Raw genomic sequence first — 22,423 nt, forward strand, 5'->3', positions numbered from 1 at the left:
ACCATAAATATAAATCTGGTTCCACAATATATTATATAAATGTTGTCTTTGGTTATATTTGAAAACAGAGATGCATAGGAAGTACTAAAGGTTGTTTTTAGACGTGTGATTTTCAGTGAGGCAATGTTATTACCAATAAAATGGTTCGGTCGACATATTCAGTAGACATAATCGCTCAGCAATTGAAGCCATCATTGAATAATGCACATCCTTAGAGACGCCGTGCAGTGCGAACTGAAGACGGTATTGCTGCTGTGGAATAGAATATCGAAGGATGAGTTCATATTAAAACTATTCCCTTCCACTTTATGGAAAATTTTGCGGAAGGATTTTTGTTAGCGACCTTACTAAACCAAACTGGTGCGAGAAATTAAGTCGAACGCGTCGCAAGTTCGTTGAATGTGCTCAAACCTGGATAGCCATTGATCTCGATTTTCACAAAAAAAAAAAGCAGGAGAGCAATCCGAATAGAAAATTGTTCGGCTGTCTGTGGTGATTGCAGCTTCTCTACGTCGAACTTTCCTTGTGTTTGTTGACTTGTACTTTTTGCTGCACAGAGGCGGCAACAAGATAGCGTAGTCCGAGTCGATGTTAGCACGCACGTCTCTCTCTCAACATGATCGATCTGGTTGGTGGTTTTTCGATCCGGAGACAGCCAGGTGGCTTGATGTATTTTCTTTTGCTGTAATCTAGTATTACAGAAAACCATATATCGGGCCCCGGCGAAGCCTCAACCCATTTGGGGATGTTTCCTCGTGGAGGTTTCTCATTTTCTTTGATTTTCATTGTTTTAAATTTTTATTAGCGATCTTGAATGGCGGCAATAAATTCCTCCGTTCACATATATTTTTAGTATAATTTCAATCTGGCCGTTCCATTCATTCCAATTTCGAAATGTCAAAACCTACCCAATCCAGTCAACTGTCAAAGTTCGGTAGGTGAGCGGCTTTCACATTCCCAGTGACAGTAGAGTTGGGGATCTCTTTATAGCTGGAAGGCATTTTTGGTCACATCGTCCTTCTCTTCCGTCGGGGCGTGGGCGCAAATCAGCGATATGTTAAAGAACCATCAGAATCAGAGAAATTTCCTCACTAGCGTGAACTTCTACACATAACTCCATCCTTCTTTAGTTGATGGCATGATAATAGTTAATAGATAAAATCGGGTCAATACTACTCCCACTCCCAAATACTACGTATAATCATTTCTGTTTTTCTAACAAATCTTATGACGGAATTGTTGTATTAGAGTATGTATGTATATATCTTTGATTGATTATTTTCCCGTCTTTAATTTTGTCATGTTGCAAGAGTATAAAGCTTTCGGTTTTACCGCGTTCTTACGGGGCATCTCGACAGGATAAAATCTATTTCTTACTAACTGTCAAATCTATTGCTATTGCCATTGCCAAATCTGTATGTGGGCATTTGTTATTTTGACATAATCATATGCGCAAAGGCGTAGGGTAGGAAGGTTCGAGCTGATGTAGATTGCGATTGTCGATCCTTTTTTTTACAAATGTATTTCTGGGATAAGAAGAAATAAGAATTCATATTTTTGGACTACTATATAATAATTGTGACATAAATACACCAATTAAAATAATAAATTTGAAATGAGCAAAGATATTTGGATTTATGCTTGTATAAGTTTATTAAATTTAAGACTTCGGTCATTCCCAACCCAATTTGCATAATTTTTCCATAAATTAATTATTAAACTAAATATTAATTTTTTGGAATAATGTTATTTTGAAAATTAAATAACATAACACAACCATCGTAATACTCGCTCTTCTAAATGCTGAAGTGACAGCTTATTGCTTACAATATATAGCAAACTAATTAGTATTCCATATATTGTAAGCAATAAGCAATGTGGAGTCTCCACAGGCAAAAGGCACGGCAATACAGTTAGTAAGACATAGATTTTATCCCGTCGAGATGCCCCGTTAAGTGTTTTTATTGTCATATTAAAATAATAATATAACAAAGTTCATCTGCATCTACTACATATGTACGTTTAGATTTCTCAACAATAGCTGCTAAGCTCAAAAATTCAAAATATATTTATACTACATATATAATATACATACATACACATATATGTAATTGAACAGGGAACCGCAGCAACTTGACAAAATTCTAAGTTCGTTTTAGCAGTAGTTACCTCTGATACATATTTATATATATATAGTGGATCAATACATACACCTAGTTCTATTAAATTACGACGCGTTTATTTGTTTTAAAATTAATACATTTTGTGTTTTTTTTTTTTTCTATCCATTTCAAAATATGTGTATTTACTATTAAATATTGCATATCAGAATATATGTTTTTTACACAAATAAGAAAACTTAATGCTAAAAATGCGCCTAATTCATACCAAAAAAGTTTATGTACACCAATGATTATTTATATAAATTAAAAGTAATGACAGTAGTTTTAGCGGTTTTGGCCTACATTTTATTACAATTATTGTCCCTAGACGTCGACGTATGCTTTCCACTCGATTTCTAGTTTCATATCCGGATATTTTGACCCACTAAGTCGATGATCTAGTGTTTTGGTCTGATTTTGGTGAAATTTGATGTTTTCGAATACGGTTTTCTAAAATCCAGATATTTTGAATAGGATTAATGCCTAATGATTTCGGGACCTATGGAGTTATTATACTCTCGCAACAAAGTTGCTAAGGAGAGTATTATAGTTTTGTTCACATAACGGTTGTTTGTAAATCCCTAAACCTAAAAGAGTCCAATATAGGGTTATAATAAATATTTTGTTATACAGCTCAGGAATGCAGGTACACAATTTGGCAAACGCATCATGCCACTTTACCGCTACCCACTAACAGAGCGCCGAACTAATATTACGGACTTTAATGACGCTACGTCTCGTTCTGCCGGCGCTTAGAATATTAAGTTGGTGATAGCATAAGCTTAGATTTTAGTTTCACTTTTAATTCGGCTGTTCTTTAAGTTGGTTGGACATCGCTCCAACAACTTAGAAATTAAAGTTAAGCAAGCATTTTTGTACAGTTGTAACAAAATGTTTAAATAAAAACTAAAAATAAAACTTAAAATAAGTTAACTTATATTTGGTGATCAGGGTGACGAGCAGAGTTGAAATCCGGATGTCTGTCTGTCCGTCCGTCCGCCCGTGCAAGCTGTAACTTGAGTAAAAATTGAGATCTAATGATGAAACTTGGTACACTTATTTCTTGGCTCCATAAGAAGATAAAGTTCGGCCCACTGCCACGCCCACAAAATGGCGAAAACCGAAAACCTATAAAGTGTCATAACTAAGCCATAAATAAAGATATTAAAGTTCCTTAACACCCTGATGACATGTACGAAATATGGGTGAAATCGGTTCACAACCACGCCTACTTCCAATATAACGCTATGAATTCCATCTGATGCCTTCTCTGTATAACATATACATTAGGAACCAATGATGATAGCGGAATAAAACTTTACACAAATAGGGTATTCGAGCTGAGGTATGCCTTATGGAAAAATTGTCGTGATCGGGCTATAACTTTTCAAGTTCCCTGATATCGAACACGAAGAACTCAGTGCCTAACCTAATTTTTCACCGAAAATATCGGTAAATCTCTCAGATATTTTCATGTAATTCAGAGAACATCATTTTTATACTCTCGCAATAAAGTTGCTAATAACGGTATATATCGTCAGATATATGGCTACATATACCAAAGTGATCAGGGTGATGAGTAGAGTTGAAATCCGGATGTCTGTCTATCCGTCCGTGCAAGCTGTGAATTGAGTAAGAAATTAGATAAATTGATGAAACTTGTCAGGCCAGAGCATAAAATGAATATATATTATATCTGACGCTTTTAGTTTTAGGACTTACAAACAACCGTTATGTGAACAAGAATATAATGCTCTCTTAAGCAACTTTGTTGCGCGAGTATAAAAACACAAGAAACCGTAAATTTCATGGCAAAGATGACACAGAGGGGTTACATTCAAATTTAAAATGGGCGTGTCTCTGCCACTTATGGGTCTAAAACCATATCGCAGAAACTACTCGACCAAATTCGGCGAAATTCAGTTCGAACCATTTCCGTAGTATTAGGCGAAATATATTCACAACCACGTCTACTTCCCATATACCACAATTTTGAAGACCACCTGATTCGTTCACGTTATAGTATGAGTTCAGCACCAGTGAAGATAACGGACCAAAACTTTGCACAAATACTGTATTTCTAGTGTGTATTATTTAGTGTTCGGTATTTTTAGAACAATATAAATCTAGATATTTATAATAGTCGGACTATAGCGTATTTGTATATAAAGCATGTAAAATAATGATACTGCATTGACACTTGGTTTCGGAATATATATGTATGTATATCGGAGATGGGCTTACACGAATACGAACTATCAAAGTCATTGTCAAATGATCGACATACATATGCTGAATATATCCAATTGCTTAAGCAAAAGCCAAAAACAATAAAAAATTAATCTAGATTTCTAATTATAATTCCGTTATTAGTGCACAAAAACATTATTATCTGATACAATGCCGAGGAGATAACGGCCTACCATTGGTCAAGTCAATCAAATGTACGACAAGCTATCTCACGCGCTAGCCGTTCTGACAAAAACAACAGGAATCCAAATCGACGCGCAAAGGACCATAAATCTTTCACAGAACTTTTCTCTCGAAAGCTCGCAACGCTGACTCATCAGTTGTTGTCATCGTCCAAGGCTCTGTACCATACAGCAGGACGGGAATTATGAGTGACTTATAGAGTTTGGTTTTTGTTCGTCTAGAGAGGAGAAGAGAGAGCTCTAGAGAGCCCCTCAATTGCCTACTCTGTCCGAAGTAGCACCTGTTATCAAGAGTTATTCTGCGCTGGATTTCCGGGCTGACATTGTTGGTGGTGTCTTTTATATTTCACACAATACGCTCGATAGAACCTTATATGCGATGTTGAGGAGGCGTATCCCACAGTAGTTGGCGCAGATTGTGGGGTCTCCCTTTTTACGGATTGGGCATAGCACACTTAAGTTCCAATCGTTGGGCATGCTTTCGTCCGACCATATTTTACAAAGAATTTGATGCATGCTCCTTATCAGTTCTTCGCCGCTGTGTTTGAATAGCTCGGCCGGCAATCCATCGGTCCCTCCGCTTTCTTGTTCTTCAGGTGGATAATTGCTATTCGAACTTCATGGTCGGGCAATGGAACGTCTGCTCCATCGTCATCGATTGTGGAATTGGGTTCGCCTTCTCCTGGCGTTGTGCGTTCACTGCCATTCAGCAGGCTGGAGAAGTTTTCCTCCATAATTTAAGTATGCTCTGGGCATAGGTGACTTCGTGTAATCATACTCCATTATTAAACGATACACTTTTAGTCATCGCAAAGCTCACCCGAAATTTTTTTTTAAGGATATTATCATATGGCCGGTGTATGCTGTTGATACAATTTGAATTTACGTTTCTATTTCGAAGGCTACAATTCTTTTAGCTATCACCATGTCTATAAATACCATTTTTCTTCAAGACCAAATAATGTTCATCGGCTATTTACTTTTAGCAAATAAAAGTTTTATTTATTTAAGGTCTCATGTTGATTTACGCCTAATATAATATAATCGGATATAACGTTTTCTTTTCTACGCGAAAAAATATTTTCACTGTGTTAAAAAATGTACTATAATATTCTTTAAGATAATATATACCTCAGCTGCAAAAACATGTAGCCGGGTCTTTTTGTCAAAAATAATTCTGTGGAATGCGAACGCAATCAATTATACTGCACATATATTAAATTTCCTTCGACAAATTTGGTATTTTTATACTCTCGCAACAAAGTTGCTAAAGAGAGTATTATAGTTTTGTTCACATAACGGTTGTTTGTAAGTCCTAAATCTAAAAGAGCATGGGGTTGTATATACCAAAGTGATCAGAGCGACGAGTAGAGTTGAAATCCGGATGTCTGTCTGTCCGTCCGTCCGTCCGAGCAAGCTGTAACTTGAGTAAAAATTGAGATATCATGATGAAACTTGGTACACGTATTTCTTGGCTCCATAAGAAGGTTGAGTTCGAAGATGGGCAAAATCGGTCCACTACCCCGCCCACAAAATGGCGGAAACCGAAAACTTATAAAGTGTCATAACCAAGCCATAAATAAAGATATTAAAGTGGAATTTGGCACAAAGGGGCGCATTAGGGAGGGGCATATTTGGAAAATTGGGCGTAGCCCCACCTACTAAGTTTTTTGTACATATCTCGGAAACTGCTATAGCTATGTCAACCAAACTCTATAGAGTCGTTTCCTTCAAGCATTTCCATATACAGTTAAAAAATGGAAAAAATCGAATAATAACCACGCCCACCTCCCATACAAAGGTTATGTTGAAAAACACTAAAAGTTCGTTAACCGACTAACAAAAAACGTCAGAAACACTAAATTTGGCGGAAGAAATGGCAGAAGGAAGTTGCACCCAGGCGTTTTTAAAAGTTGAAAATGGGCGTGGCGTCGCTCACTTATGGACCAAAAACCATATCTCAGGAAGTACTCGACCGATTTCAATTAAATTCGGTACATAATATTTTCTTAACACCCTGATGACATGTATGTAATATGGGTGAAATCGGTTCACAACCACGCCTGAAATCTCGATTATCACTTTATCATGCAAGAGTATAAAATGTTCGGTGACACCCGAACTTAGCCCTTCCTTACTTGTTAGGTTTCAACTTGTATCGCTGTAATCAAATAAAAGATGAAACACACCACAGAAAATATTTTAGGTGTTAAATTTTTTGGTAACAAAAGGCTTTTCTGCGTATCCATGTAGGAGAAATCTAAATTTACTTACCATTTATATTACACATTTTTAGATTTCGTTGGAGAAGAAACCATTAGGACTCAACAATCAACCCTCAACCTCTCAGTTGAACCGAATGGAAATAAATAACAATTTTGAACTTACCATTCGTGTTCTAATACGATCCAAAAATGAATGCTTTTAACATCCGACTGGAAGCAGCAGAATTCAGTTTTTAATATTATAATAATAAAATATGTTTTATTTTTACATACATAGGTAGAAGGATAGTTGCGAATATTTAATAAACAGTATAATCCGCTAGACCTAAATATGCCAAAAAGTAGGAACAAAGAAAGGTATTTTTTTGATATTTATTATTTTCCACAGATATTCAAAACGCACAACATAATTTAACATTCGATCAAGCATATGTATCTGCATATATATTATTAAATAGTCTACAGGAAGTCAGCAAATAAGTGCACATTAACACCCAAATAGTTTACATGCAAATATCTCACAGAACTGTTTATTGATCGAAAAGTAAGCATATGAGTACAAATATAAGCTATTTTGGTACAAATATTTTCCTGTGCTTGAATTAATACCCAAATATGTATTTACAATATTCAACTTTAATTCTATTCAATTTCATATTTATGATTCAACACTTAATTGTGCACTTAAATAACGTATACTTCTGCTCTTTACTTTAAAGGTAACAATTATTATTTATGCTTAGGTCGTTATACAAATTCTGTACAAATAATGACTTTCTATTTATCTAAAAATTAGTTTACATTTGTGATATTACTTAGCTAAAATAAATAATCCTATATACTTATATAATATATTAATATGTACATATACGCCATTTATAGTTTATTATACAACTGTGCTGGCATAATAAAATCATCTTAAATTCAAATAACTTTCTTGCAATATGTGTTATTCATTATATATAAATATATTTATATTACATAATTTCAGTTTTATATATTTTCACTATTCAAATATAGTACTCAACTATTCGCTTTCATTGAACATTTCAAGTTAAACATTTTTTGATAATGCAATTGAACTTCTGCATATCACACTGTTTTCAACATGAATTAAATAATTTATCCTGAAAATGTTATTCAAAACCAATTAATACTGTTATTAATGGAATTAATAGCAACTTGATGGATTATTGCTATTAATATTATTGGATACACATAAGCCGCGTTACCAAAATTATTTGCGAAAACTCTTCCGATATGGAATAATGATTACAACATCAAACAAAATTGGAAACGCTACTTAATTTGATGTCATAGAACACTTTGACGACAAAGTTTACTTTCACAGTAAACTTCTTTGGTTTTGCAAGCGCACAAAGGTAAAAACTTATCAAATTAAAATCAAATTGCTTCATTATAAATAATTTATTCAGTTTCATCGAAATTGGAATCACTAACATCATTCAAAAAATATGCTGTATTCATGTAAATATGGTGTATTATATTTCTGTCATCATATAAACATATTTTTCGTCAAAATCTTTCAATTTTATGCAAAATTTAGTATGAATTTAAATTAAAATTTATCAAACTGACTACACCATCGTTGCAGATGTAAATGTCAAAAAGCATTAACTTTATTTGTGCGTGTTTTTCTCTGCCACTGCGCATGGACTACCAGGCTTCAAAACATGATGCAATGCATATATAGTATACCAACTTACCAAACGACAGGGAATTTGAAAAGTTTACAGAACACGAAAGTCTTTATTTTAAGAGAGATCTAAACAAATGTGCACTCGTTTAAGTGGGAATTTTTAGCATTTTTGGTTAAGTATACTAGCTCACAAAATTTTCTTTTTAATTCTCATTTTCACAATGTCATTACCAAGAAGTAAGGAAGGAAGATTATTGGGTGTATCCGAACATTTTATACTCTCGCAGTGTGCAAAGTAAAAGCCGAGGCCTTATTTTCAGGTGTTTGCAAATTTTTATATTAAACTTCCACTTCTATATTCTACTTCGTGTCTGCGATATTTATATTAAAGTAAACCTTAAATAGGATATAAATGACATTGAGGATATATGAGGGTGAGGGCAAGTTTAGACTCTATGTTCTCCTTTCTTATTTGGAAAAGATTTTCTTTGAATTTCCAATGAGTCAACATAAATGATATCTGGGGGCATGTAATGTTATGGTCCGATTTCAACAGTTCGTAGTTGTTAAATCCCTTGCTACAAATGCATTCTTTTTACAAAGTGTTGTCTTTTGTCCTGGATTTCTACGCTCTAAAATCAAAGAATCACATGGAAATTAATAACTAATTAATAATTAATTAAATATGACTGACTATATATCTATCTCGATTAGTTTTAACTGTTACAAACAATCGTTTGGAGGGCAAAGCATTACGGACCGCTTATGCACATTTTATGCATTAAACTATAGTACACACAAGAGAAAACTTAATAAGATAACTAAGATAACATAATACTTGAAAATATGATATAATTTTGAAAATATTTAGACTAAAAATGCAAATTATTGGTTGTTAAAATTTTTCTCTTAATATCTTCACTGGTATTTGCATATTTTAAAGTGATATGAGGAATAGACGTGATTATTATTTTCACGCAGTACGAGGGTGGGCTATCCTCAGCAGACTTGGTGGATTAAGCTTTAATGGTTTGAGAGATATATACTTTAAACCTATTACAGTATCCACTTCTTAACAAGCCAGATGCCCAGCCCCTTCTAAGCAATTAATTATACCAAATTACAGTGTAGTATCTAAACTGTGACATTTTGAAGATTTCTGAAAATGGCAACATGTGTTTTTTCTAGAGTCCATTTTGACGCAAGTTTCATTAGGATATCTAAATTTTTACTCAAGTTATCTCTTCAATATTTCCTGATCAAAATATAAATATCTCTATCTCGATTTATTTTATAAATGGTTATAAATAATGGTTACAACATTTTGCGGGTATGTAAAAATAATGTTGCGGTTCGTGTTCTAAAGTCTTACCTCTGAATTGTCTGTCTATATGTTGAAAGTTAACCAAAATTGGTTTTAGAATAAGAAGTAGCGGATTTTAGTGCTAATGTTGACGCCATTTTTAAAGCATTACCGAACTTCCCGATTTGGCATAGTTCCCAACCCGTTATGCGGAGTTAGGTAACGCGTTTGAAGTTCGTACCACATCTTCTTTGATTTTAATAAGAATATAAATTATCATTATATTTCAAAATTTTCTTTTTAAGTAATGCTCTTATATAATAGGTTGTCAAAAAAGTCTAGCAGTATTTTCAATTGTTCATAAACATTTCTTTGATGACTCATGCCCAGCTCTTGACCGATGCTGGGCTGCTATTATGCCGGTCTCTATCGACCAATTCAGTGATTTTATCGCAATTTTCGACGACAGGCCTTCCGGAACGTGGCGCATCTTCGACCACGTTGAAACCATCGTTGTGCGGTGGAAATGGAAACTGTATCGGGTCCATAAACTGCAAAAATTTTATTGGCGGCTTGAGATGCATTTTTGCCTTTATCGTGGTAGTACTGTAAAATATGCCGTATTTTCTCTTTATTTTGCTCCATGTTTGCGAAGCTATAACTCACGAACGACTTAAAAGAAACGACAATCAATCAAACACGTGTTAGCGCGTGAAATGATCTTTCCAAAAAGGTATAGTATGACCCGATGCCAACTAGCGAAAATGCCGCAAGACTTTTTTGACAACCTAATGTTATAAAAATAAGTACATGAATTTATAAATTTGTATAAGTGTATGTACTATATATGGCTAGTGCATGAAATAATAAATTGGATGTAAAATTTAGTCATCATATAATTTTTTTAAATGCATATAATTGACTAGTCTATATATACATATCTGTATTTACAATCTTAATGCATAGAAATCAGAGCCCTAGCAGATATCACTCAAATTTGTTTGTTGTGGTTTCATTGTTCAATTAGATTTTGCCTTTTTATTTGTGCTTTGGTGGACAGTTTTGTGATAAAGGGTATTCTTTCATTCGTTAATGTTATGAACACGTCAGGTTTACATATGTATAGAACTTAACAGAAATGGTGTCCTTATAACATCACATGCACACCAGATTTTATTTTACAGCACATCCACCGAATTCAGCAAATATTGTTCCTGGAAAAAATTGCATGTAAAGAGAAGAAGAGAACGTGGACATGAAATATAAAACATACATTATATTAACATGGAATGTTTGGCATAGTACTATTGTATATTTCACTGAAACTGTCAGAAACTAAAAGTTGTCATTTTTAAATTAGATAAGCAAACGTTAACTACTAATTAGGAAAGTACTACTTTATATTTACAAAATGTTTGTCCACAAAATTAAAAAAAAAAAAACTATAAATATGATTGCTCGTGAAGAAAATTTCTTGAAATTTTCCGTTCCATTATTTTGACAAAGCTCAACATCACGTCATAAAGTCAAATAGATTGATTTGTCTGTCGACGTAATGGCGAATTTTTGCTTGCCATCCTACGACTTGTTGGTTGCAAATATAGCTTTTGATTTTCCGATATCTATCTGTATGTCTGTGCTAGCGACAAGTGGAGTAAGAGTTTAGATATGTTAATGAAACTAGGCACACGAGTATCCCGTGCTTAAGAGTAAAAATAAGTCCACTTTTTGGTAAAACTTCGTATCTCACTCGGACTACAACACCGCTAATAATAACCAATTAAATATGGTGTCGCATGTATGTTTGTTGTAACTCTGAACTAAAAATTAAAATCGGAATCGGTCAATACCATATTGCCATAATAACTAATGAATATATGAGTCATATTTTCCAGAATATAATAAGATTTGGTATGAAATAAGGGCTCTTAGTCCCACAATGAACATGATAATATTTGCACCTCCATGGAAGCTGTAACTTGAGTAAAAATTGAGATATCTTAATAAACATGAATAAATCTACAAATTTCTTGCCAAAAAAAAGTGAGAACGAGTTTGAAGATGGGTGTAATCAGATTAAAGCTAATAAAGTGCCATAACTAAGCATTAAATTCAGAACTGGCTGTAAGCTAAAAAAAAACATGGGAGTGACCCTGACCTCTAAAAGGTTTAATGTACACATCTCCTAACCCACTTCAAATATAATATTCAAATTTGCTCAGGCCAAATCTCTTTAGCACCTCAGCCGAATCTGTAAAAATGGATGTAATCGGGTGATATCAACGTTCGCTACCGATATAACGCTTCGGTTGGAAGAACTACTAAAAACGCGATAAATCAATAAACAAATACGCCAGGGTACTAAATGTTACTCTTAGCCGGGTGGATATAGAACTTCGGTGAAAAATTATATTATATCTCAGGATCTAACCGTCCGATATCGACCATATCTGGTATATAATGTAACTTTGATGTTCCTATGTTCCAGTGTGAAAATGTGCGAAAATAGACTACTACCACGTCTCATTGAATGGTGTATAGTGCGCTTAAAGTAGGTTACCTTATAACCAAATATTTTCCAAATCGGGACAAAACTATACGCGAACTTGATCCTTCCTTACTTGTTTATAATAGTTCGATGGCGATAGTTTAGCAGTGGCTGAGAAAAATTTAACTTCCATCAACAAATTAGTTGAATTGTCATGAGCTTGAATTTACAGCTGGTTGTGTTTTCCACCACCAATTCAGTGGCATCCTCGGGATTATTCCAACTTTAAATTTATCGGAGCTAATTAGCTAATTGCTAATCTCTTTGATTATTTAAAGTACATATGTATATATGTTCATACATATACATATGTGAGCTATGTGTATGTTATACACAAGTCTGCAGAATAAGAGAAGTATGAAAACGAGAGCAAAAAAATACACCGTTGGTCTATGTACATACGAGTATATACGCATATTTTATTTATAAAATAGTATGTTCAGTAGTAAAGAAGAAACCTTTTAAACTGAAATAATTGATCCTTGAAATCACTAGCATTAGAAAATATAGTATTATTTATATTAAACTTTAAACTTTAAACAGTTTCAAACTCATGCATACATATGTATTTTAAAACGACTACTTATTTCTGCTACAAACTGACATTTAAATTCTTTATATGTACATAAATTACATTTGTGGATCTCTTAATTAAATTTTTATTATACAGTTAAAACCATGCTTTCTTGTATATTATTATTACAAGTGTGGTGTGTTTTTTGTTGTCGGTGCTTTTGTTTTAGTTGTCAATTTACCGCAGTCAGAGTTGTCACTTCAACGGAAATTGGATTTTCTGTCAGCGCTATCGACTCGGTCACGGCACTTCGTAAGCCAACAGCATTGTTGTTGGGCAACAACTTCAAATCACCTTTGGATATTTCGGTGTGTTTTCGTCTCCGCCGTGTCTGTCCACTGCCTGTCGTGTGACCATTAAGAGCAACATTAGTGTTTTCTTTAGAACCACATATTAATTCTCTAAATTCTTTACGGAAATTGTCATTCAGCCATCCATAGAGCAGAGGATTTGTGCACGCGGAACTCATGCCAAGCATGTGACAACAAGCATATATAACAAGCATGTGTTCCGTCACCGCCATTGGACTCCGCATATCCGCGTATAAGTTGTAAACATTTAAGGGCATCCATGATATGCCGAAAATCAATGCAATCGTTATCAATAAGCAATTTGTCCGTTGCATACGACGGCCACGTTCCGCGTTGCGTTGTGGCGTTTGCATTGCCACCACCGTTGTGCGACTTCGCAGTTTCTTATAGATGCCTAAATATGCACCGGATACGATCAGTATTGGCACCAAGTATTGCACGCAGAGCGAAAATATTGAATAATAGAATCGTCCATGACTCACGGGCCAATCTTCGACACAGAAGCATACACCATGGATGCCTAAGGATTCCAGTAGTGGTGGTATTTCTGCCTGTTCCAGGCGTTTGTAGATGAAGAGAGGGCTGGCCAACAGCACCGCGAACAGCCAAATGCCAGCAAGAATGGCTACGACACCACCAACCTGAAGGCTTTCTCGTGTCGGATATACAATTAGCTGGAAATTAAAAATATAAATAGTGCGTTATGAAGCAAAGTGGGGGGGATAAGAATGTTATTTTACTACGAAAAGAACTAACGCTATTGGTTAAACTCGTGGCTCATCTAATCAATGCTTGAAATACCCATTATTGAGTGGAAGTACCGTAGTTGTTAGTAAATAAACTGAGCAGCTTAAAACCCAGTGCAGTGCTAATTTTATTAGTTGGTATTTTGACCATAGTTTAAGCAATCTGGATAATGCTAGAGCTTGCATTCTCTTTCCTCACACCACATGCCCTAGTTTTGTAATCAATTTTTATAACCACCTTCCATCATCGAAAAATAATTCAGATATGAAGAAATACTTGGTATAGCAGAATATAATTTCGTTAATTCAGCTGACATAAACTCTGAAAAATGACTGAAATCTATTGATAGTCACCTCTTCTCTTTTTCTCTTTAATTAAGACTTTCTCCACATTTCTTTGTTCTGGTTAGGCTCTTGGCTAAAAAATGTGATAATTTTTTTACATTCTGAGAAAAATGTATCCGGAAAATATAAATAAAGTCATTCATCAATACTTATTTTGTCGCCTTCAAAGTAATCCCCACCAGATGTATTACATTTATCCCGCAATTTTTCCATCAGCGAATTTTGTTTTATTTCTTTGATCGACTGAAAACGGGTTCTACGGAGTAGCAATATCAGTTTGAGAAACCAGATCACATGAAATCAAATATGGTGAATACGGTGGTTGGTGATCGATTGTATTCATTCGGTTTTTGACTATAAATTCGGTCACACTCGTAATATTGTTGAGAAAAGCTGGAAATGATCTGTGTCGATTTGAAAAAATCACTTACGAATATTTTCTTTTAACAGAGCACTGAGAATACCCATCAAGTCACTTTCAGATATTCAAGTGTTTTGTCTTCCATCGCGAACTATTCCTATCCTTAAATTGGTCAAGCGAGTTAAAAAGGAACTAAATATTATTATATCACATAGTTGTGTTTCAGCGATAAAATAGCGAACTCCTAATACTACAGACTATCATTTCATCGAGGGCGCGAAAACTTTAAAAAAGCTTCTCTGCTGAGACCCACACACTGACGTACGGTTGCTTTTGCGTAGTTATACAAGGTGCGTTCCAAAGTAAACAGGAATTAAAAAAAAAAAGAAAACAGAACAAATGGTCTTTTCTGCAAAATCAATGTATTTTGTTCAAAACAGTCTCCTTCTGTTTCAATACAGCTTATTGCACGGTCCAAAGGCATGTCGAACGAGTGTTTTAGCTCGTTGGCTGGTATAGTCGCCAGTATGTCGACAAGTAAGCCTTTTGAATGGCCTACGTCTGCATAACGCTTTCCTTTCATGGGCAAATGCATTTTTCCGAAAAGGAAGAAATCGCACGTTGCTATATCAGGTGAATACGGGAAGTGGTTAATGGTTAAAATGTGATTTTTGGTCAAATAATCGGTCGCAAGCGTCGATCGATGAGTCAGCGCATTATCGTGCAACAAACGCCAACTTTCATCTTCAAGATATTTGGGCCGAACATGTCGAATGTTCGGTCAAAATGCGATAAATCGATGTTTTGGACATGTTCAATTCCATATCCATATCCAAGGTTTCGGCTGATTTTTGATGAGTTCATGCGATGGATGATCACGGTTTTTGATTGGCCCACATGTTGATCGTCATTTATGGCCTCACAACCACTTTGAAAAGGAACTAAATCACTCGTGTATACTGCTACGGGATTGGCAATAATCGCTATAAACTTGTTTCATCAACTGAAACGTTTCGGTAAAAGTTTTAACAATTTTAAACAAAATTTAATGTTGACTCGTTGTTCGAAGCGCAAATATACTGACGTTTAAATCGCAATAACTTCACTTCTAATAGATAAATTCGCAATGGATAATCGATAAAGATAGCAAATTCTAACGCACTAGTCAACACATAGATGGCTACGTTGAAAAAGGCCAGTTTACTTTGGAACGCACCTTGTATGTTTTCCGTAGCTCGTAATATTATATAAAAACAACATTGTACGGAAACTCACCTGATACCTGTCAAAGGCAATGGCTGTTATGGAAATGGTCGAGACGAAAATGCTCACCGCCTGCAGCATGGCAACTAATTTGCATATTACTTCCAACATCCCGAACGGCCAGTACTTTGAGAGGATTTCCAACAACGTTATAGGCATTGTTATTACACATAACAGTAGATCTGAAATTATTGCAGTTCGAAGAACGACTTATCAAATGCAAATAACAGTATTAATAACGGTAAATAAGACGAAGCAAACAAACAAATCGATATAAACATGCAAGTGCATAAAAATATACATATGTACATATGTATTGGGAAACATATATGTATATTGCAATTCAGGGAACTTCTCATTTCAAAGATAAGTTAAATGCATGTTTATACTCACCAGAAATAGCCAAATTCAGTATGAATAGGTTGCGCGCGGTGCGCATTATGGGCTTTCTCACTACCGCCATCACGACGAATATGTTGCCGACTGTGCCAAATATAATCATACCCAAGTATATACTTATGAGTGCGTAATGCCACTGATCGCTGACGGCGCGATTTCTTGAAAACCGATCAACGAGATTTTTTCCCTGCGTCACGAATAGACTTGAATTCGGCTGGGCGGTTAAATTGTTCATATCTACTTCCATGTAGTCTGCCAAAGGAGTGCCCTCTCCACTTGCAGTTGAGATGGAAGTAAACAATTCCATTCCTGAGGCAGTAGAGGGAACACCTGCATCCAGTGCCGGTTCTAAGTGCGTTATATTTATTATCTGTAATGATGAGGAAACCGAATCAGTTACTTATTTAATTCGGTACACGGCACCAAAAATTAAGCTAAACAACCAACTTATTAAATTAATTGTACAAGTATATTAGTTGTTTCCGAAATTGTGTTATATATGTACATATTTATATACTTTCTATAATATTACTATGGTTTGTTTCCAGTAATGGTTGTTTCAAACACCTACAATGAAAGGGAAACTAAATGCGAAGACAAGAAAAGAGCGCACTTCCACCTTGACACCACCGCCATCGTCCCGAACGAGTTGGTCGAACTATGCTACAACCTTCGGCTGTCTAGATTTGACAATGCGCAAAAATGTATTTTTCATACGGTGTCTGTGTTTTTCCAAAATATTTGTTTCTCCTTTGTAAGCCACATATTTATCGATCCGCTTTCGTACACAGTGCATATAGAGAAATCAAACATTGACCCGCCCACAAACGAAGGTTATAAAAAAGCTTAATAGCTATAGGACTGATAGCCATGGGCAAGGTTATTATCACGGACAAATTTTCCGAATTTCAGTAATATATCTCACAGTTCGACAGAAAGATTACCATACGAACTGGAGACCACATATTTGGCGTCTGGCTTCTTGAAAAGTTATATTTCGATTTTGACAATTTTTGAGCGCAAGATGAAATACCTTTAGGACACTTTTCGTGCAAAGCTCTATATATTGATTGGTTTGTATACTAGAAATTGAAAGAATCTGATGGTATTAAAAATTATACTATATGGAAAGTAGGCGTGTGGTCTGGATAATGTAACGATCCGAGTTGATGAGGTATGGATTATCACTTAACTTGTGTTCTATTCAGATATATTTATTGGTGCTTGGGTTTCTTACGGGAAATTCTAGAATCAGATGATCAAAAGTGATTACACCTAAATGTTGACGGTGCCACAAACATCGTCCACTTTCGGCATCAGCTCTTATTAAGCTTTTGAGCCATCCTGGATGTAAAATTTACTGTCTCTGACGCAATCAATTATCAAGTTATTTATACTTAGCGAATTTGGATATTATAGCTTCAACGGTCTCAGCCATGCCCAGTTTTTCAAAATTCATACAATTTTAATTCACGTTACAGCTTGCACAGACGGTCGACCACACAAAAAGTCAACCGGATTTCGACACATTTCGTCATGTGGATCATTTATGTATATAACCCTATATCTATCTCGTTTAGTTTTAGGTGATACATACAACCGTTAGGTGAACAAAATTACTATATCCTGTAGCAACATGTTGCAAGGGTATAAAAATAACACGCTCTAATGTGCATGTGTGTGTTGGAACGAATTTTAATTAAATTCTAGATTGCATTTCCACCATTTGTTTAGTATTGTAAGAGAGTATGATCGGAATTTCGTTCACTTTGCCGGTGCCTTAGTAAAGCTTCAATTTAAAGGAGTTCAAAATCTTACACCATAAATTTTTATGAAATTTTATATTTCTGGTTTCAAAAACATTTTTTGTTCAAATTTATGTTTAGTTTCTCAATAAAGTTTATAATAATTTGCTTTTACATAACAAAATATGTCACTCGCATATATACATATATTTGCAATTCACGAATTTTTTTTTTAATATTTTTATTAGTTAATAGCTTACTGTCCTTCGCCTAACAGTACTTTCAGAGAATTTGCCAACGATTATGTTGAAATATATTCTGGTGTGAATTATTTATGTATTTATGCCTATATATGTATATTCACTGTATTTGACATACAATTTGATAAACAAATAGACACGGATTTCAATGATTAACTCAACGCAATCCCTCAACGCCCATATTCAGAAATATAGCAATATGTCACTGTCAAAGCAACACCCCGCTGACATGGTGTCGTACGTTTGAGTATAATGTCACCGACAACAGCAATGCGTCTGTCTGTCAACGCACACATACAAACGGGTGTCAGTTCTTAGTACTCCTGTGACGCATGTAGACTTATTCACATGAGTAGATCCCTATTAAAAATGTATGGTATGTAAAATTTAAAATTTATTACAGCACATTTTCGTATGAGATACAACTTTTGTATATCACTATCTACCAACAATATTTGCGTTGAATATAGATTGAGTATAAATTCGAAATATATTTTTTCATAAACTGACAATATGCCCATTGTATTTAATACATTTCCAATGCACATACCTTGGTGTATAATATACTATATAGGATATCATTACTTTGTGTCAAATAATGAATAAGCTTAGTGGGAGGTTCAATACCTCGAGAACAAAAAGCGATGAAATCATTGGAAATTTTAAATTGAAATATTTTGTTGCGTACGTGTTTATCTTATATGTGTGTCTATGAAGCAAATTTTTGCCGTGAAATTTGACGTTATTATTTCGCTTAGGAGTTATCGAGACCAGCTATATCTACTGAAGTACATTTTTATTATGTATGGCAATTAATCTCATTATTGCCGTATTGATGTACACATTAAATGCTCAAACTGCTCAATTTTCTCTTTATAGATAGATTACAATTATTTCAATTAATATAAATCCCAACAGAGAAGAAAGGGACAAGATGATTCTAACTCGCCTTCCTCCATGCAGTTTTGGCAAGGAAAATATTATTTAGCCGCACCGCGAGTGTGACTTCAATCGGAGTCCGACTTCTAATCAGATGAAATTACCGACGATCCTACTATGACCAAGTATTCATACAAGTCTACTTCGGAAGAACTTAAGGCTATTGTTAATGATATCATTCACTCTTTGACTAGTTTTGAGGACACAGTTAGAGAACTCAAAGCCAATATAGTCGCTCGGCTATCAGAGTGAATGCATACTTCTCTCTCACATAAATAATGTAATATCGGAAGAAATTGTTCAGATCAGCTCACTTTAACATATAGCTGCCATACAAACCGAACGATCGGAATCAGGGGCTTGTATGGAAAACTTTGGCATCTGACGTGGCATCTTCACGAAATTTGATATGGATTACTGCTTAAGGTAATAATATAATCTCCGAAAATATTGTTCAGATGGGATTACTATAGCATTTAGCTTTCATACAAACTGAACACATAGTTACTAAAAGAAATGCACCTGTGAAGAGTATATTAGGTTCGGTACAGCCGAAGTTGACGTTTTTGCTTGTTTTAACTTAGATTCATTCATAAAATTGTGGATAATTTCAGTTTGTGCCTACCCGGGCTCCTCATATACCCAGTTTCCCTAGTCTTATAACACTCTTCGCTGCAAAGCACTTACCAGCTATATGGTATTTACAGATCCACCGTTTGAAAAATAGGTGCTTCTAACGAGGGAAGAGTTGCATAATATTTATGTATAAGGGCTCCCTCAATTCCTGATCTACTAAGTGTATTTTACCCTTTTTGTAGGGATTCTAAGCTCTTAACAGCTCGTGTGTTGGAAAACGACCCCAAATTTAAAGCTCATTGAGTCTCTAGCGTTTTAAATAGTTGCAAAGGGAAATTGATAGCCCTGAGGTCCTTAGACCATGAGAGCTTTTACCAGCCATCGGCCACTCTAACCAGCCTCTAAGACACCAGAGTGACGCCTGACGCAGTCAGGGAGCTTGTTAACACAAAATTACTCTGCAAGGGCTACTAAAATCTGGCAAATAACATCTCCTAAGAGCAAAAGCAACTACTTGTTGACGGTTAGCTGCATGGTTAGTAATAGGTTAAATATATTTCTGAGTGCTTTGACTTATTTGAATATGTCGAATGTAAAATACTAGTAGTGTCTTTCCGGTTCTTCTTCACAACGCCTCAACGCAATGGGTAAGCAGATCCCATTTCGCACTTGAATGCGTCAATGCTTCCTTTCCAAAACTACTTATGCAAAATATCATAAAATGAATTTAAATACTTCGCATCTCTGTGTGTATTTTATTTCCTTTTCGTGATGTTCGAGACTTGAACATAGGCGAGCTTAGTTAAAGTCAAATGGGAGTAAAGAAAATTAATATCGTAGGAATTTTTCTTTTAGCTTGGCAAGAAGCACACCAGACAGCATAGCAACCGAGAAGGCACGTGGAACTTTTATGACAGTAAATAAGCTTAATAGGCTCAAATTACTTACATATACCCATTTTCACATTTATAAAGAAAAATAAGGTTTCCGTGAGCGACATAATCCGCCTTTTGAAATTAAGCTCCCAAAAATTTAAAATTTAACCCATAATTTTAACGCGGCCTTAAAATTTGCGTACTGAAAGCGAAAGTTCGCATCGCGGTGAAGAGAAGAGCTGTGCAACATTCCAATTTATAAGATATGTACATATGTATAATATAACAAGTAAGGAAGGGCTAAGTTCGGGTGTCACCGAACATTTTATACTCTCGCATGATAAAGTGATAGTCGATAAAGATAATTCATTATCCGTCATTTACATATGTTTTTATTTTGCTGTAAAATTAATTAGATTAGATCAACTTGTGTACTTTGAGTATTGAATTGTATTTTCATTTATTTTAACTGTATTGAAAAGTTATAATAATACCCAACGATTACCCTCCTCCCGCCCAACCGACGCGAGGGGCGCAATCCGCGAACGAGCGGAAATAGCCGAGTCATAAAATGCAAGAGAGTTTTAAGCGTTGCGATCTTAAGCTGCTCAGCTACAGAAAAAAAAATTTCAACAGCCAAAATTAAGAATTAGATTAAAGTTTATAATTTTTAAATGTTACTTGTTAAGAGTAAATAAAATATTTTTTTTAATGAGAATGAAATCGTGACATATACGGCGGAATGGTTCGTTTAACTCGAAATTTGTTCTAGAAAATTTTAAAAGCAAAGGTTTAAACTGCCTGGTAGAGCGAGCTGGAATGTTAAAATTAATATCAGACAAGAGATTGGCTACAGACTGACCCATTGATGAGTTATACAAGTAATATTATACCAATCATTTCCCTACAACTAGCGAGTGTAGGGAGATGTATAAGTTTTAAACGGTTAGTGTAAGGCAAAAAGAAAAAATTGTTTTTGAACGGACTCTATTTTCTCAGAATGAACTAGATAACAAGGGTTCCATACCACGGGAGCATACTCTAATATAGGCCTCACCAGAGATGTAAAAAGAATTTTCGTGGTAAGCRGATCTCTAAATTCTTTAGRCCAACTTTTAACAAAACWAAGAGCGCCTTTAGCTTTAAAAACCGTGGAAGACGAGTGAAGATTAAAATTGAGTTTGGGGTCCATAGTTACTCCTAGATCAACAAAACTGCATACTTGCTCCAACCTAAAGTTTTGTATATACGTATAAAGTAGGGTCTACAGATCTACGTGAAAAACATATCGCTTTACATTCTTTAAGATTCAATGGCATGTTCCTTGTCACCAAGAAATTAAGTTGTTTGAGTCTATTTGCAACTGACATCTTTCGCTGTATGAAGTATACGTTTTAAAAAGTTTTACGTCGTCAGCATGTAATAAAATTTTTGAAAACTTAACAACAGATAATATGTCATTAATAAATGAATTAATAATGATTAATAAACAGAATTGGGCCGAGATGGCTACCTTGAGGAACGCCTGAAGAAATATTGATTATGTCAGAAAGAGTATCGTTAAATATGACTTGTTGAATTCTATTACTAAGATAAGAAGCAACCCATTTTAGAAGTATTGGTTGAAAACCAAGAAGATCAAGTTTATTCAAGAGAATTGAATGGGATAATTTATCAAAAGCTTTACTAAAATCTGTGT

The 22,423-nt window shown here is 34.9% G+C and overlaps 1 protein-coding gene across 1 annotated transcript in view; it reads right to left on the reverse strand.

Annotated features, from left to right (window-relative positions):
• Window positions 1–13,050: 13,050 nt before the first annotated feature.
• The window catches only part of LOC108974008 (neuropeptide F receptor), a 37,429-nt gene continuing 28,056 nt past the window's right edge, over window positions 13,051–22,423 (reverse strand). Inside the window, exons 2-4 of the mRNA XM_018941576.1 lie at window positions 16,324–16,699; window positions 15,943–16,112; window positions 13,051–13,889 (exon numbers count right to left, since the gene is read on the reverse strand). Coding sequence (XP_018797121.1) covers window positions 13,077–13,889; window positions 15,943–16,112; window positions 16,324–16,699 — 1,359 coding nt within the window. The 3' untranslated portion in view covers window positions 13,051–13,076. The remainder of the gene's footprint in view (window positions 13,890–15,942; window positions 16,113–16,323; window positions 16,700–22,423) is intronic.

This window comes from Bactrocera latifrons, unplaced genomic scaffold, assembly GCF_001853355.1.
Source record: "Bactrocera latifrons isolate USDA-ARS-PBARC rearing strain unplaced genomic scaffold, ASM185335v1 scaffold_52, whole genome shotgun sequence".
Taxonomy (NCBI): domain Eukaryota; kingdom Metazoa; phylum Arthropoda; class Insecta; order Diptera; family Tephritidae; genus Bactrocera; species Bactrocera latifrons.